Source organism: Phalangium opilio, unplaced genomic scaffold (assembly GCF_054372755.1).
Source record: "Phalangium opilio isolate 3A_F unplaced genomic scaffold, DU_Popi_V2 ptg000362l_1, whole genome shotgun sequence".
Lineage (NCBI taxonomy): Eukaryota > Metazoa > Arthropoda > Arachnida > Opiliones > Phalangiidae > Phalangium > Phalangium opilio.
Genome location: NW_028324231.1, coordinates 574,206 through 589,373, shown reverse-complemented (window position 1 = coordinate 589,373; position 15,168 = coordinate 574,206). Strand labels below are relative to the sequence as shown.

The 15,168-nt window shown below is 38.9% G+C and overlaps 2 protein-coding genes across 3 annotated transcripts; both read right to left on the bottom strand.

Moving 5' to 3' along the window:
• Positions 1-37: 37 nt before the first annotated feature.
• LOC149597328 (uncharacterized) lies at positions 38-14,122 on the bottom strand. Of its 2 annotated transcripts, none has more exons than XM_089860992.1 (8): positions 13,979-14,122; positions 13,427-13,796; positions 2,708-2,818; positions 2,387-2,608; positions 1,967-2,274; positions 727-1,108; positions 491-660; positions 38-158 (listed from the first exon to the last, which is right to left on the bottom strand). In XM_089860992.1, exons 2-8 carry the CDS (start codon positions 13,770-13,772, stop codon positions 72-74), a joined length of 1,626 nt encoding a protein of 541 aa, XP_089717118.1. In that variant the 5' UTR covers positions 13,773-13,796; positions 13,979-14,122; the 3' UTR covers positions 38-71. The 2 variants fall into 2 exon arrangements, with proteins under 2 accessions (XP_089717118.1, XP_089717119.1); XM_089860993.1 differs by having other exon boundaries at positions 13,427-13,782.
• On the bottom strand, positions 9,695-13,133 carry LOC149597329 (uncharacterized). Its single transcript, XM_089860998.1, has 2 exons — positions 12,094-13,133; positions 9,695-11,702 (listed from the first exon to the last, which is right to left on the bottom strand). The coding sequence occupies exons 1-2, from the start codon at positions 12,586-12,588 to the stop codon at positions 11,685-11,687; spliced, it is 513 nt and encodes a 170-aa protein (XP_089717124.1). The 5' UTR covers positions 12,589-13,133; the 3' UTR covers positions 9,695-11,684.
• Positions 14,123-15,168: the final 1,046 nt, after the last annotated feature.

Here is a 15,168-nt window from a genome sequence, read left to right as displayed (position 1 = left end):
AGGAAATTTAATCCCGATTGGTTTTAATTTTAATTGGTTAACGCCATTGGAATGAGGTGTACTTTAATTAATTACTGTTCAATTAATTGAACGTAATTAGCGGGGAAAAGGCCAATGTTACCCAATTTATCCTCTCCTCTCCACCATCCTTCATCAATCTAATTAATAATTAGATTAATTGGTATTAAATTAATTGGTGGGGGGGGGGGGGCTAAAAATAAGGCGGGGCTGCAGGGGGAGGGAAGGGGCGGGGCCAAAAGGAGGCGAGGCTGCAGGGGGAGGGGTCAAAAAGGAGGCGGGGCTGCAGGGAGGAATAGGAGGTGGGGCGGGAAAAAGGAGGCGGAGGTGGGGCGGGAAAAAGGAGGCGGAGGTGGGGCGGGAAAAAGGAGGCGGAGGTGGGGCGGGAAAAAGGAGGCGGAGCTGCAGGGGGGCAAATAGGAGGCAGGGCTGTAAGGGGGCGGGACCCCCGTAAGTGGGAGAGGACACTCACCATTTCAATGTTGACTATGAGGTCATCAGGGTCAAATGATATCTCGTCATAATCAGCAGCTTGGTAATCGTAAAGAGCAATGGCTTGAAGTTTGGAACTTCCGTTCAGAGGGACATCTGCTGATTGGCTTCTTTGGGCTTTGACTACTGATTCTTGCTCAACCTCAACCTCTAATAAATAATATCAAAAAGTCACCATTTTGAATCCCCCCCCCCACCACATTCGCCAAGGCTTACTTGGTTCCTGGCTTTGCTTTTGATTGGTGACTATTTCTGGTAAGCTCCTTGCTGTTGCTGTTGTGGTGGTGGTTTCGGGGAATTGATGAGGCACCAGGAGGTCGGGGGCGTTTCCGCCCACTTTGGGGGGTGACTCGGGTGAAGGCGTCGCAATTGGACTAATGACTCTGACGGCCCCCGCGAATTTCTCGGGAGGGGGGATGGCGATTGACCCCTCTTCTTCGCCCCCCTCCCGCTCGGGGGCGGGGACACACTCTCGTTCTTGTTCTTGTTGTTCTCGCAATTTGCGTTGGCGTTCTTCCTCGGCTTTCTTGGCTTCTTCCTTCTCCTTCTCTTCTCTGGCCAATCGCCTCCCTCTCTCACCTTCAGCCCTTTTCACCATCTACAGACACCAACACCCAATTTTAATTAACCCCCGGTCGTCATTTATTGGTAATTAACCCGCCATTATTTGTTGGTAATTATAATTACTCGGCCCCTGTTTGTCGTAGCCCTAAGTTCTTAGTATGGTTGGATGGGGGACAAATTGGACTATAACATGCTCAAAGGACATCCCCCTATGTCTAGTAGAACCAGAGTTACGAGACTCTAAAGTTGGGTGTGACGCAAATCCTATGGAGGAGACTAACATTTTCCTTAATATATCGGCCCCTCTTTGTCGTAGCCCTAAGTTTTTAGTATGGTTGGATGGGGGACAAATTGGACTATAACATACTCAAAGCACATCCCCGTATCTCTGGTAGAACCTGAGTTATAGGCCTCCAAAGTATGGTGTAATGTTAATCCTATGGAGGGGGGTTTCTTTACGTTTTGCTTAATATCTCGGCCCCTGTTTGTCCTAGCTTTAAGTTTTAAGTATCGTTGGAAAGGGGGCAAATTGGACTATAACATACTCAAAGGACATCCCCATATCTCTAATATAACCAGAGTTACGAGCCTCCAAAGTTGGGTGTGACGCAAATCCTATGGAGGTGGTTTATGTTTACGAACATTTTGCTTAAGTACTCGGCCCCTGTTTGTCGCAAACTTCCCTGAATTTTAGCCTAAAAATTGGAAATTTCCTTGAATTTTCCCTGAGGTTTTTGTCAACTATTTATAACCCTGATTTTTCCCGGTTTCCCAGTTTGTATGACCCCTGTAATTAACCTGCTGTCATTTATTTGTAATTTTTCCAGAAAAAGACTTTTTAAAAATGATAGGTGTTGATTGGGTGTATGGGGGGTGGGGGTGGGGGGCGTACCTCGTCATTCTCGACTTTGTTCATGTTCTCAAACTTGGCCCTTAAAGTGCTGGCTGTCCCGGTGGTGGCGGCTGTTTTGGCTTTGGGACGTTCTCTCTCCGGCGCAGGCGGCGTTTCTTCTTCTTCCCAACCGTGAGCGGAGGAATCTCTCCGATCCGTTTCGACTCCAAATTTGCCTCCGAAGCCCTTTTTCATGTCTCTTTGAGACGGGTGCATTTGGGCTTCCGTTCTTTCTTCCCAACCGTGAGCGGTGGCGTCTTTGCGGTCGCTTTCGACGCCGTACTTCCCTCCGAAACCTTTAGAATAGTCTTAAACGGCGACAGTAACGGTAATAATGAATAGGGCTTCTCAGGGACATTTGATTGGAGATTAAATGTTAAGGAGACGCGGCGGGCGTCGCGCTCCGCCCCCTTAGCTTACCAGTTTGGGATTGGTGTTTCTCGATTTTCTCCTTGTGGTCCCATCCCAGGGCGGCTTTGTCCTGCTTATCTTTTTCGAGTCCGTATTTGCCCCCGAACCCTTTAGCGTAATCGGTTTGCGATTGATGTTTATCTATTTTCTCCTTGTGGTCCCATCCCACGGCCGCTTTGTCCTGTTTGTCCTTTTCCACCCCGTATTTACCCCCAAAACCGGAAGCGTAATCTACACCGGAGGTCAAAGGTCAAAACAAAATGAAACCAAGGCCCCGCCCCCCCCCCTCAACCAAAAAACCAAATCCCCTTTTAAAGTATTAGTATTGACCTTTTTGGGAAGCGTGCTTCTCTACGGTCTCTTTATAATCCCATCCGTGCGCCGCTTTATCTTGTTTATCTTTTTCAACCCCGTATTTACCGCCAAAACCGGAAGCGTAATCTACACCGGAGGTCAAAGGTCAAAACAAAAAAACACGACGAGAGAAACGATATAAAAACGGGTCAGGAAGCGAGTTGCAGCACGCGCACGCGTAATGTCTGGGCCGCCAAAGGACTATGGCTACGCAATGTGACGTGTGTGTGGCAATAGTCACCGCGCTATTGCCCCACACTCACTCCCCCATACGCATTATGCGCGTGTGTGTCAATAACGCGGTGACTATTGCCAAAAACACGCAAAATGCGTAAAGGGGGAATGAGTGTGGTAAATTTGGCAATATCGCGGTGACTCTTGCCAGACAGTGTGGGGCAATATCGCGGTGACTCTTGCCAGACAGTGCGTCAATAGTCACCGCGCTATTGCCCCACACTCACTGCCCCTTACGCAATTTGCGCGTGTGTGGCAACAGTCACCGTGTTATTGCCACATTCACGCAAAATGCGTAAGGGGGAGTGGGTGCGTGTCAATGTTAACAGTGCCGCTATACTATTGGCACACGCAAAATACAAGCGCGAGGGGACTATTGCCAAACACGCGCATTTGTACCCCTTGGACATTAAATTTTTCCACTTGGATAAAAGTTGACGGCTTCTACAATTCCGTTTAATTATTTCGGATGTCAGGGGTCACTAAGGCCGAGATTGAAAATTGCTCGCTTATTTTCGTCCCTCATCCAATTAACCTTGACAGGCCTATCACTATTGACATGCAAAATGTGTCACCTATCTATCTTGTCCAAGGGGTACGAGTGACTGTGTGCGAATAGTTGATTGGCTATTCCCACACACCGCGTGTGCCAATAGTCACAGGGTCAAGGGCAAAACCGGGTCAACCCCAAAAAGAAAAGGCTCCAGGGAAAAACTTAAAGCTTTAGCTCGCGCACATTCAAATACAGTTTCTCTAATAAATATCATCAGGGTTCATACAACTTTTGGAAAACAAATTTCCCTGAGATTTCCAGGTTTTTCCCCCACATACTTCCCTGAATTTTCGAGAGTTACGTGCCTCCAAAGTTTAGTCTAATGCTATTCCTATGGAGGGGCGTTGTTTGTTACGTTTTACTTAATTACTTGGCCCCTGTTTGTCGTAGCCCAAAGTTTTTAGTATGGTTAGATGGGGGACAAATTGCACTATAACTTGCTCAAAGGACATCCCCGTATCTCTACTAGAAACAGAGTTACGAGCCTCCAAATATAATAATAATAATAATAATAAAAGCTTTATTGGATATTCCTGTTCAGTCGAAACTGGTTTACAAAGGAGTCCATTAGTTAAATTAATTGTTAAACATTAAAAATATGCTGTTTTACTTCTCTCTTAAACTCATTAATGTTAGCTATATTTTTTATATCACATGGTAAGTTATTCCAAGATTGGATTCCCCTGTTTTTTAGACTTTTCAAGTTGGTTGTCGTTAATTTTGATGGCAGAACAAAGGTTTTAAGATTTATGCGGGTATTATAGTTATGATCGACTAAATGAAACATATCAAGGATATACTTTGGCATTTGATTATTATAGATTTTATACATTAGTACTAATAGCTGGTATTCATATTCTTGAGCTAGGGTCATCCAATTTAGGTTTTTAAGAGCCTCTGTGGCAGATGATCTCTTATTTCGGAGTAATATTAATTTGGCACATTTATTATGTATAATTTGAAGTCTATGTAAGTATTTTTTGGGGCCAATATTGTAAAATAAATTACCGTAATTAAAGATGGGTTGGATCATAGATTTATGTAGCGTAATTTTACTTTGAATGTTCAAACATTTATAAAGTGGATGGACGAGCCAGAGTCTCTTATTTACCTTATTTAGTACATATTCAATGTGATCAATAAAATCTAACTTTTCATCTATGATGGTTCCGATATATTTATATGATTTTACCCGTGATATATCTAGGGACCCAAGTTTGATTATGTCTTGCGTTGTACCTCTTAATTTTTTAGGTTCAATAATCATAAAAACAGTTTTAGATTCATTAAAAATAAGGCCTCGTGATTCTAACATTTTCTTTAGAGTTATTACGTCCGATTCTAATTCAGTGATCAATTTAGAAGCGTCATCTGATACAGAGAGAAGGGCATCGTCATCCGCGTATTCAAAAGACTTTGAAAATTTTAAGCATTTGTGATTATGTCTCGTATATATGTTAAATAATAGTGGCCCCAAGATACTACCTTGAGGAACACCTGTAGATACAGTCATTGATTGAGATTTTGCATTACCAATTATTACGGATTGTGTTCTTTGACTAAGATAAGACGTGAACCATTTAAGGGTGCCTGTATCTGCCCCGCATGATCTAAGTTCATTAAGCAATATTTCATGATTTACGCAATCAAAGGCCTTAGACAAGTCAACAAAGACAATTCCAACATACCACTCTTTTTCTATACTTTGTATTATGGTCTCAAAAAGGTTCATGACACACGTGGTCGTCGAGTGACCTGGTACGAAGCCAGCCTGCATTTCATATAATAAATTATTATCGATAACATGTGCCAGCAATTGGTCGTATACGATCTTTTCAAGGATCTTTGAAAGAATTGGCAGAACTGAAACGCCCCTATAGTTATTAGGTTCCGTTGGGTCACCTTTTTTATATAAAGGGACTACTTTGGCATCTTTCCATTGATTTGGAAAGGTGTGACTGTTTATGGATAAATTAATTAGCTTAGTTAAGAATGGCGTAATTACTATAGCTAGACCCCTTATCAGGTCACTCGACAATCCGTCTGACCCTGTTGCTTTCGAAGACTTTAAATTCTTTAAATAAGTAAAAATCATGCTTTCTGATACTTCTACTAATTTTAAATTACATACATCATTCAATTCGATTATTAACTGTGGATTAATTATACATGGATTTTTCGTGAAATGCCTGTTTAGGTTATTTGCTATCTCAAATTGGGTTGTATATTCAATTCCATTATTGCGTATCATGACAATAGATTTAGATTTGGCTTTCATGAAGGGCTTTACCAATTTCCATAAGTTAGCCCCACCCTTTAATTTATTATGAAAATAATCTTTTTTACTTTTTTGAACCAAGTTACTCGTCAAATTACGTAATTTTTTATATTTATCAATAAATAATGGTTGTTTAAAAGATTTCTTTTTGGCCATATCCCTAAGGTGCATAACATGTTTTATCTCATTGGAAAGCCAAGGTGGGCTATTTATAAATTTGCGTTTTGATAGTAGTGGGGCATACTTGTCAAGTGTGCTTTTTATAGTATTTTGTAAAGAAGAGACACCATCATCTATGTTTTCTAATCCTAAGTGATCGAGGTTACTGATTAAGTCCTTTACAAACTCTTCACTATCAAAGTTTCTGTAGTCCCGTATAAAACTAATCTCTTTTTCTTTACGCGGAGCTTTTTTCTTCCTTATACACATTAATAAAAACTGTCATTGTAGACAAAGACCAGAAAGTGTAAAAGATAAGGTTTGAAAATGAACTGCCTGAAGTAACAGATATTAAAATTTTCACTTTTGAAGACATCATTATAAAACATCAATTATTTTAAAAAATTCTTATCTTACTTTTTTTCACCAAAATTACTTCGGGAAAGTATTTAAAAAAGGAACATGCGCGTTATTTTGAAAATACTACGGCTTTACTTTTTATTTTTTATCAAAAATTTAAAATTAGGTAGAAAATTCGACCCTATAACGAGAGAAAATCGTTGAGAGCTTATAAATATAAACCGTATTGAAACTTTACAAAACGTATTTTTAAATTGTAAAGCTTTCAAAGTATTAAATATTAACGTGCTGTGTTGCTCTCAAAGATCACGATCAATCTACAGATCTTTTCGACACTAATAACTAAATCACAAAGAAAAGGCCTATATTATTTTCCGCTACGCAATATTTTCAATTTTAAAATATAAAAATTTAAACTCTTCAAGAGAAATCTTTTCAGATATCGAAGTATTTGAATCTCCTAGAATCAAATGTTAGTTGAAAGTAAAACCAGTACCAAGATAGTATCCCTTAAACCCTTCTAGGTGACAACTACTATTGAGGACAAAATAGTTGGGTAAATATTGCTGAAAAATATTTTGCGAAAATGAAATTTTGGTGAAAAAAAGTAAGATAAGAATTTTTTAAAATAATTGATGTTTTATAATGATGTCTTCAAAATTGAAAATTTTAATATCTGTTACTTCAGGCAGTTCATTTTCAAACCTTATCTTTTACACTTTCCAGTCTTTGTCTACAATGACAGTTTTTATTAATATCTGTCACTTCAGTCTTCATATTAATTAAAATTGTTTAGAAAATATGGGAGAAAAAGTCTTAGGGCGTTGCGCGTTCATCGGTAATCTAGCTTAATTACCAGTCGTCGGTAATGCGACTAAATTACCAGTCGTCGGTAATGCGACTAAATTACCAGTCGTCGGTAATGCGACTAAATCACCGGTCGTCGGTAATGCGACTAAATTACCGGTCGTCGGTAATAAGACTAAATTACCGGTCGTCGGTAATGCGACTAAATTACCGGTCGTCGGTAATGCGACTAAATCACCGGTCGTCGGTAATCTAGCTTAATCACCGGTCGTCGGTAATCTAGCTTAATCACCGGTCGTCGGTAATCTAGCTTAATCACCGGTCGTCGGTAATCTAGCTTAATCACCGGTCGTCGGTAATCTAGCTTAATCACCGGTCGTCGGTAATCTAGCTTAATCACCGGTCGTCGGTAATCTAGCTTAATCACCGGTCGTCGGTAATCTAGCTTAATCACCGGTCGTCGGTAATCTAGCTTAATCACCGGTCGTCGGTAATCTAGCTTAATCACCGGTCGTCGGTAATCTAGCTTAATCACCGGTCGTCGGTAATCTAGCTTAATCACCGGTCGTCGGTAATCTAGCTTCATCACCGGTCGTCGGTAATCTAGCTTAATCACCGGTCGTCGGTAATCTAGCTTAATCACCGGTCGTCGGTAATCTAGCTTAATCACCGGTCGTCGGTAATCTAGCTTAATCACCGGTCGTCGGTAATCTAGCTTAATCACCGGTCGTCGGTAATCTAGCTTAATCACCGGTCGTCGGTAATCTAGCTTAATCACCGGTCGTCGGTAATCTAGCTTAATCACCGGTCGTCGGTAATCTAGCTTAATCACCGGTCGTCGGTAATCTAGCTTAATCACCGGTCGTCGGTAATCTAGCTTAATCACCGGTCGTCGGTAATCTAGCTTAATCACCGGTCGTCGGTAATCTAGCTTAATCACCGGTCGTCGGTAATCTAGCTTAATCACCGGTCGTCGGTAATCTAGCTTAATCACCGGTCGTCGGTAATCTAGCTTAATCACCGGTCGTCGGTAATCTAGCTTAATCACCGGTCGTCGGTAATCTAGCTTAATCACCGGTCGTCGGTAATCTAGCTTAATCACCGGTCGTCGGTAATCTAGCTTAATCACCGGTCGTCGGTAATCTAGCTTAATCACCGGTCGTCGGTAATCTAGCTTAATCACCGGTCGTCGGTAATCTAGCTTAATCACCGGTCGTCGGTAATCTAGCTTAATCACCGGTCGTCGGTAATCTAGCTTAATCACCGGTCGTCGGTAATCTAGCTTAATCACCGGTCGTCGGTAATCTAGCTTAATCACCGGTCGTCGGTAATCTAGCTTAATCACCGGTCGTCGGTAATCTAGCTTAATCACCGGTCGTCGGTAATCTAGCTTAATTACCGGTCGTCGGTAATCTAGCTTAATTACCGGTCGTCGGTAATCTAGCTTAATTACCGGTCGTCGGTAATCTAGCTTAATTACCGGTCGTCGGTAATCTAGCTTAATTACCGGTCGTCGGTAATCTAGCTTAATTACCGGTCGTCGGTAATCTAGCTTAATTACCGGTCGTCGGTAATCTAGCTTAATAACCGGTCGTCGGTAATCTAGCTTAATTACCGGTCGTCTGTAATCTAGCTTAATTACCGGTCGTCGGTAATCTAGCTTAATTACCGGTCGTCGGTAATCTAGCTTAATTACCGGTCGTCGGTAATCTAGCTTAATTACCGGTCGTCGGTAATCTAGCTTAATCACCGGTCGTCGGTAATCTAGCTTAATTACCGGTCGTCGGTAATCTAGCTTAATTACCGGTCGTCGGTAATCTAGCTTAATTACCGGTCGTCGGTAATCTAGCTTAATCACCGGTCGTCGGTAATCTAGCTTAATTACCGGTCGTCGGTAATCTAGCTTAATCACCGGTCGTCGGTAATCTAGCTTAATTACCGGTCGTCGGTAATCTAGCTTAATTACCGGTCGTCGGTAATCTAGCTTAATTACCGGTCGTCGGTAATCTAGCTTAATTACCGGTCGTCGGTAATCTAGCTTATTTACCAGTCGTCGGTAACCCTTAATTGGTAATCTAGATTAATTACCCTTAATTGGTAATCTAGATTAATTACCCCTTAATTGGTAATCTAGATTAATTACCCTTAATTGATAATCTAGATTAATTACCCTTAATTGATAATCTAGATTAATTACCCTTAATTGGTAATCTAAATTAATTACCCTTAATTGATAATCTAGATTAATTACCCTTAATTGATAATATTAATTACCCTTAATTGGTAATCTAAACTAATTACCCTTAATTGATAATATTAATTACCCTTAATTGGTAATCTAAATTAATTACCCTTAATTGATAATCAAGATTAATTACCCTTAATTGATAATATTAATTACCCTTAATTGATAATCTAGATTAATTACCCTTAATTGATAATCTAGATTAATTACCCTTAATTGGTAATCTAGATTAATTACCCTTAATTGGTAATCTAGATTAATTACCCTTAATTGGTAATCTAGATTAATTACCCTTAATTGGTTATTTAATTAGTAACCCTTAATTCGTTATCTAGTTTAATTACCTCTAATTGATAATTTATTTTAAGAACGTTTAATTGGTAAACTACTTTAATTACTTAAATTCGTAATCTAGTTTATTTATCTTTAATTGGGAGTCTAGTTTAATTATCTCTTATTGATAATCCAGAATAATTAGCAGGGAAAAGTTAAAATGTTTATTAAGCTAGTTTGAATTTGACTATATCCGCGACAATTTAGACCCGTGTGTTTTGATGGCGTCGCTGTAGCGGCCGCGTCAACGTCACTGCAGCAATATTAAAGCCGTCTTATCTCACTATCGATAGGCCATTCCAACCAAAAGGCATTAAGAAGGAACAATCGGATTATTATGAGGCAACTATACGTTTAAAAAGGCCAACATTGGTCTCGCTGATATTTCCTAAAAAAACAGTGGATAAATGCTAAAATATCGCAGATTGGGGTAGTTTTTAAAATTTAAGTTAAACATACTTAAAATTAATTTTTCTTAATAACAAGAAAAATGATCCTAGATTATAGTTTAAAGTTTAATTTAAGACCGTTCCCAAAACTAACCAACGTATAGTTTTCCTAAATCACGAATAACCGATTTGTTTTTTTCGAAAAATTTCCCATGTTATTTCTATGGGAAAAATTTCTGTTTTGCATCAAAAGGTGTGATTAATTTTATGGAAATGAAAACCACCCTTAGCAACTTTATTTTTTATAAAATAAACTAATTAATGGATCTCTTTGAAATTTTAACCACATATTGAGGGTCCGGATTGTAGTTCTGTGGAATTTTTTCGAATGAATTAATACAATACAAAAAAAAAATACATCCAAACAAAAAACCCTCCTTATACATTAAAAGCAGTATGAAGTCTTATCTAAGAGAGCTACCGCTCTCTCAGAATAATTAGGTCATGATCAGATGCACCGGTTTGTATAACTTCTTGGTATAGGATTCTATCTGGACGGGTTGTAAAAATTAGATCAAGTAACGATTGCGTTGTTAAGGTTGTACGTGTGGGACTTTCAATTAATTGTTTAAAGTTAAGGAGAGTTTTCTTCAGCGCTCGTACTCTTGGTAGTACTGGTTTATGGAGGAAATTACAGTTAAAATCACCCAAAATCATTATTTCGATATCCTGATAGATATTATGAAACTGCAAGAGTTGGGCATCTAGCTCTTCAAATGTTTCTTCATAGTTAAAACAAGGGGGGCAGTAACATGTTCCAATTAAAAGAGGTTTAGTGTTTGTTTCTTTTAACAAACACCATAATAGTTCTAAATCTTTGTCTGTATGTTGCGTAATATTGTCGACAATGGAAAGGTTGAGATGATCCCTATGATAGAGACAGACACCTCCGCCACGCTTATTTCTCCTATCTAGTCTGATTACGTCATATCCGTCGATCTTAATTAGACTGTCTGGAATATCTGTTTTAAGCCAAGTTTCACTTATAGAAAGAATATCAATGTCATGGGTAGTTAGCAAGAAAATAATATCCTCAATATGAGGTACTACACTCCTGATATTAATATGAGCGATTTTCAAGCCACCACGAGTTGATTTAGTTTCACTGTTGGATGTAATGTCATTGTTTTTAACCGAGGCGTTTGAAGACAAGTTCTCAAGTCAGACCATAACTGGGTCATCGTTGAACTTATTGGTTTCTCGATACTGATGAATTCTGAATGGATTTGGCCAATTTTCCAAATTTAAAATAATAGTATCGTACTTTTGCCCGCCTTCTATTAAGTATGACCTCTTCCATTGTGATACAGTAGCCAATTCTGATACTGTAACATCTGTGACATCAAGATCTTGAAGATGTAATTTTACCTCTTCTGCGGATGAATTTGCTGGGCAGTTTGATAACACGTACTTCGATGTTGGTGAATTTGATAGACTGATTCCATCAGAGTCTTCATTTATTCCCCATACTCTTGTGTTGTTAGGAACGGTAGATAGTTTATGACAGGAAATACCAGACGGCCATAATTCTGGTTTTAGAATATCGTTGCATCCTGACGATGATTGAAATATAAAACAGTTATATTTTGATGTAGGGTCTTCAGATTTTCTAGAGAGTTTTATGTTTATAACGTTAATGTTTCTTTTAGTGATAAAGGTTCTCATTGTCTCAACGGTTGCTGATCGAGAACAGTTACCGACGAAGTAATCATTTTGAGACAATACCCCTTTAAAACGTGAATTTTCAGTTTTGCTTTCAGGCATTCTACCTACAGGCCGTGTGGGTACTTTTCGTTTTAAGAAACCTTTATGGATTTGTGGCTGACTAGATTGTGCCACACCAACATCCTTGTTGGTGTTGGGTCTTTGATTTATGAATAAATCAGTATATAGTTTTTTTGGAAAAGTCTGAGTCTGAAAAGTGTTGCTAATGTTTGGTCTTACTGATATATTGTCATTGCGAACAAGTGGACAAGCTCCCGTCAGGTGGATCTCCTTATTTGCCTCCCCACGCAACGTAGTTTCCAATGTTTGCATTTGTGTTTTGGTAGATTCACGAAAAGTTTTGAATTCTTCGTCCAGTATGTTAAGTTGGTTACTAATTGATTCAGTATCGAATTCATCTTTATGTTCTTTAAGGTCGTCGATACTTGTTTGCTGTATTTCAAGTTTTGAAGACAAAGTTGATATTTGTTCCGCGTAAATGTCTAGATTTTCATCAATAGATGCTTTGGCTTGAGAAAACTCATCAGCAAATTGTTTTAGCTTAACTAGGGTTGACACACACCCCGCACACATCCAAAATGCTCCAGCTACCTCGTCTTTAATGTTCAAACAAGTCAAATGAAACCATACATTACACATACCGCAATGTATCATAGCCCCGTGTCTCTGATTTCCTCCGTTAAATTTGCAATCCGCACAACAATGTTTAGGCATAGTTAAAATTAATTATTTAAAGTTAAATAATAACTAGTCAAAATTAAGATAAAATAAATGAATAAAACTTAAGATAAAGCTAAGATCCAAAGCCTGGACCGCGTTTACTTTAGGGTTAAGACCAAGGGTTAGCGTTCCTAACGAGAGCTCACAGAAACACGTCCGCTCACGACGACGGCGCGGGACTGCAATGTTAATCCTATGGAGGGGGTTGTTTGTCTACCTTTTGCTTAATTACTTGGCATCTGTTTGAAGCAAATGTCCCTGATTTCCCGGAATTTTACTAGAAATTCGTAATATCCCTGAATTTTCCCTGAGGTTTTTGTCAACTATTTATTTCCCTGATTTTTCCCGGTTTTCCAGGTTTGTATGAACCCTGATCATTTCTTGAAGGTTAATTATATGATAATTAATTACATTTAAGTCGCGGCAGAAACTATTTATTCAATATTTTCATGACCATAAAATTATACCCGACCAGTTCCTTCTTCCTTGCCACCAAATACCACAAAATATCTAAAAATATAACCTAACCTAACTTAACATGACCCAACCTACCTTAACCAATAATATGAAGGGTAAAATATAGAAAAACATGAAAAACATGTGTTTTAATTAATTTCCGCAGCTTAAATCTAGTTAATTATGCTATAATTAACCTTGAATAAATGATGATATATATATAGACTAATGGCACCCCATGTTATTTCCCCATAGAGATTAATACAGTCGAAGGCAGAGGGCTGCCATTACTGTATTTTGAATGTGCAAAGGGCCAAGAAAAGGCTCTAGAGAGTTGAATTTAATCTTGCCTGGATTAAAATGAAGATTGTCTTACCTTTCTGCGAGGCGTGTTTCTCAGTCTTCTCTCTATAATCCCAACCAACGGCGGCTTTATCCTGTTTGTCCTTCTCGACCCCAAACTGCCCTCCGTATCCGAAGGAAGACTTGGGTCCAATTTCCTTCTTAATTTTGGCATCGTCTCGAGTGACTTGAGCTCTCAACTCCGATATATCGATGGCTCCACCCGTTCTGCCCGATCCTTCCACCGTTTTCGAACCCCAACGTTGTTCTTCCTCCGTCACGTCATTCACAAAATCAGGGTCCGTTTCCCAGTCATCGTCACCCGCAATATTGGCGACTGGCGCGGCGGCGGTTGTATGACCAGCGGTGGATTTCCACATCGAAATAAATCTACGAAGACCCGCCTTATTTAAACCCAAATTAAATTTAATACAAGAATAACTCGTATTTATTTAAATTTCAAAAATACACCCGGTAATTTGTAGCCAAGGCCTAACTGTCAAAACTCAAAACTGTTACTGTAGGATTATTACTGGCCTAAAACTCGGTTTTAAATTCAAGTACAAAGTACAAAAATGATAATTACTTGATTTTAAAGAAATAATAAAACTATTTATGACGAAATTATATACTATTGTCGCGTATTTTATCGGAAAAATTAATTGATGTCGAACTTAATTCAGGAGCAAACGGGCGGAACTCATCCCAGGCTTCTAAACAAGCGGGGATGCCAGATTGAAAACCTTCAAGCCGCCAAAATCAAATTGGGAACAAGCCCAAACCAAAAAACCGCCAATCGGTGTTTCGAAAAGAAGCCCAAAAACTGACTAAGATCTAAACAATCCAGCCCAAAAACAAGACAAAAATTTATCGTGAAAATTTGGAATTGGTTTTTCTTTTAGAAATTTCAATCCATATTACATACTGACACCTTTTTTAAAACCCAAAACAAAATGAAACCACTTTATTTAACCATAAATTGACGAATTATAAGCTACACAAATGGTTTGACAGTACCATTTGTCAGTTTTTTGGGCATTCTAATGATCTTCGCCTATTGGCGGTATTTTAAGTACAGAAAGCCAAAGAAAAACGCCGACAAGCCCAATTTCCAGCCAACAGCCAACCCGTTTATTTCCAGCCAATATTTTTTAGAAGAAGCCCAATTGGCGGCTTTCAAGCCCAATATGGCATCCCTGTAAACAAGACAGGCTGAAGCTGGCTGGCCGGGTTTTTTGAATTTGAGATTTCTGTCATTTTTATATTCAATTTTTATTTTGCATTTTCAACCATAATTAAATTTAATTTTTCGCTTAAATTAAATTGTATAAACTAAACAGAGGCCGAAAAATCCGAAAAAGTTGGTTTTGAGTTCGTAGAACTGACAGGTTTTGGACTGTCGACCTTCGAACTTGTAACCTTAAAAGTGAAATTACGCAAATTCTATAAAGAATTTTGAAAATTTCTCTTCGTCATTTTGTAGATAAAATTATCTACAAAATGACGAAGAGAAATGATGGGGAATCCAACGCGAGAAACCCGTAGAGATCGCGTTCGTAGTTTGAGCCCTATCTCGCAAATTAAATTATCGCCATTTTCCAAAATGGCGGCAAAAACACGGGGAGATTGTAAATGGATAAATCAGTCGAAATTAGTATATAATCCAAATCAGTTTCATCGAAATCAGTGGAATTTAAATCAGGAACATTAATAATCAGTTTTAAACCTCCTTCCTAAAGATATAAATCTGATTTTTCAATATGACACCCTTAACGG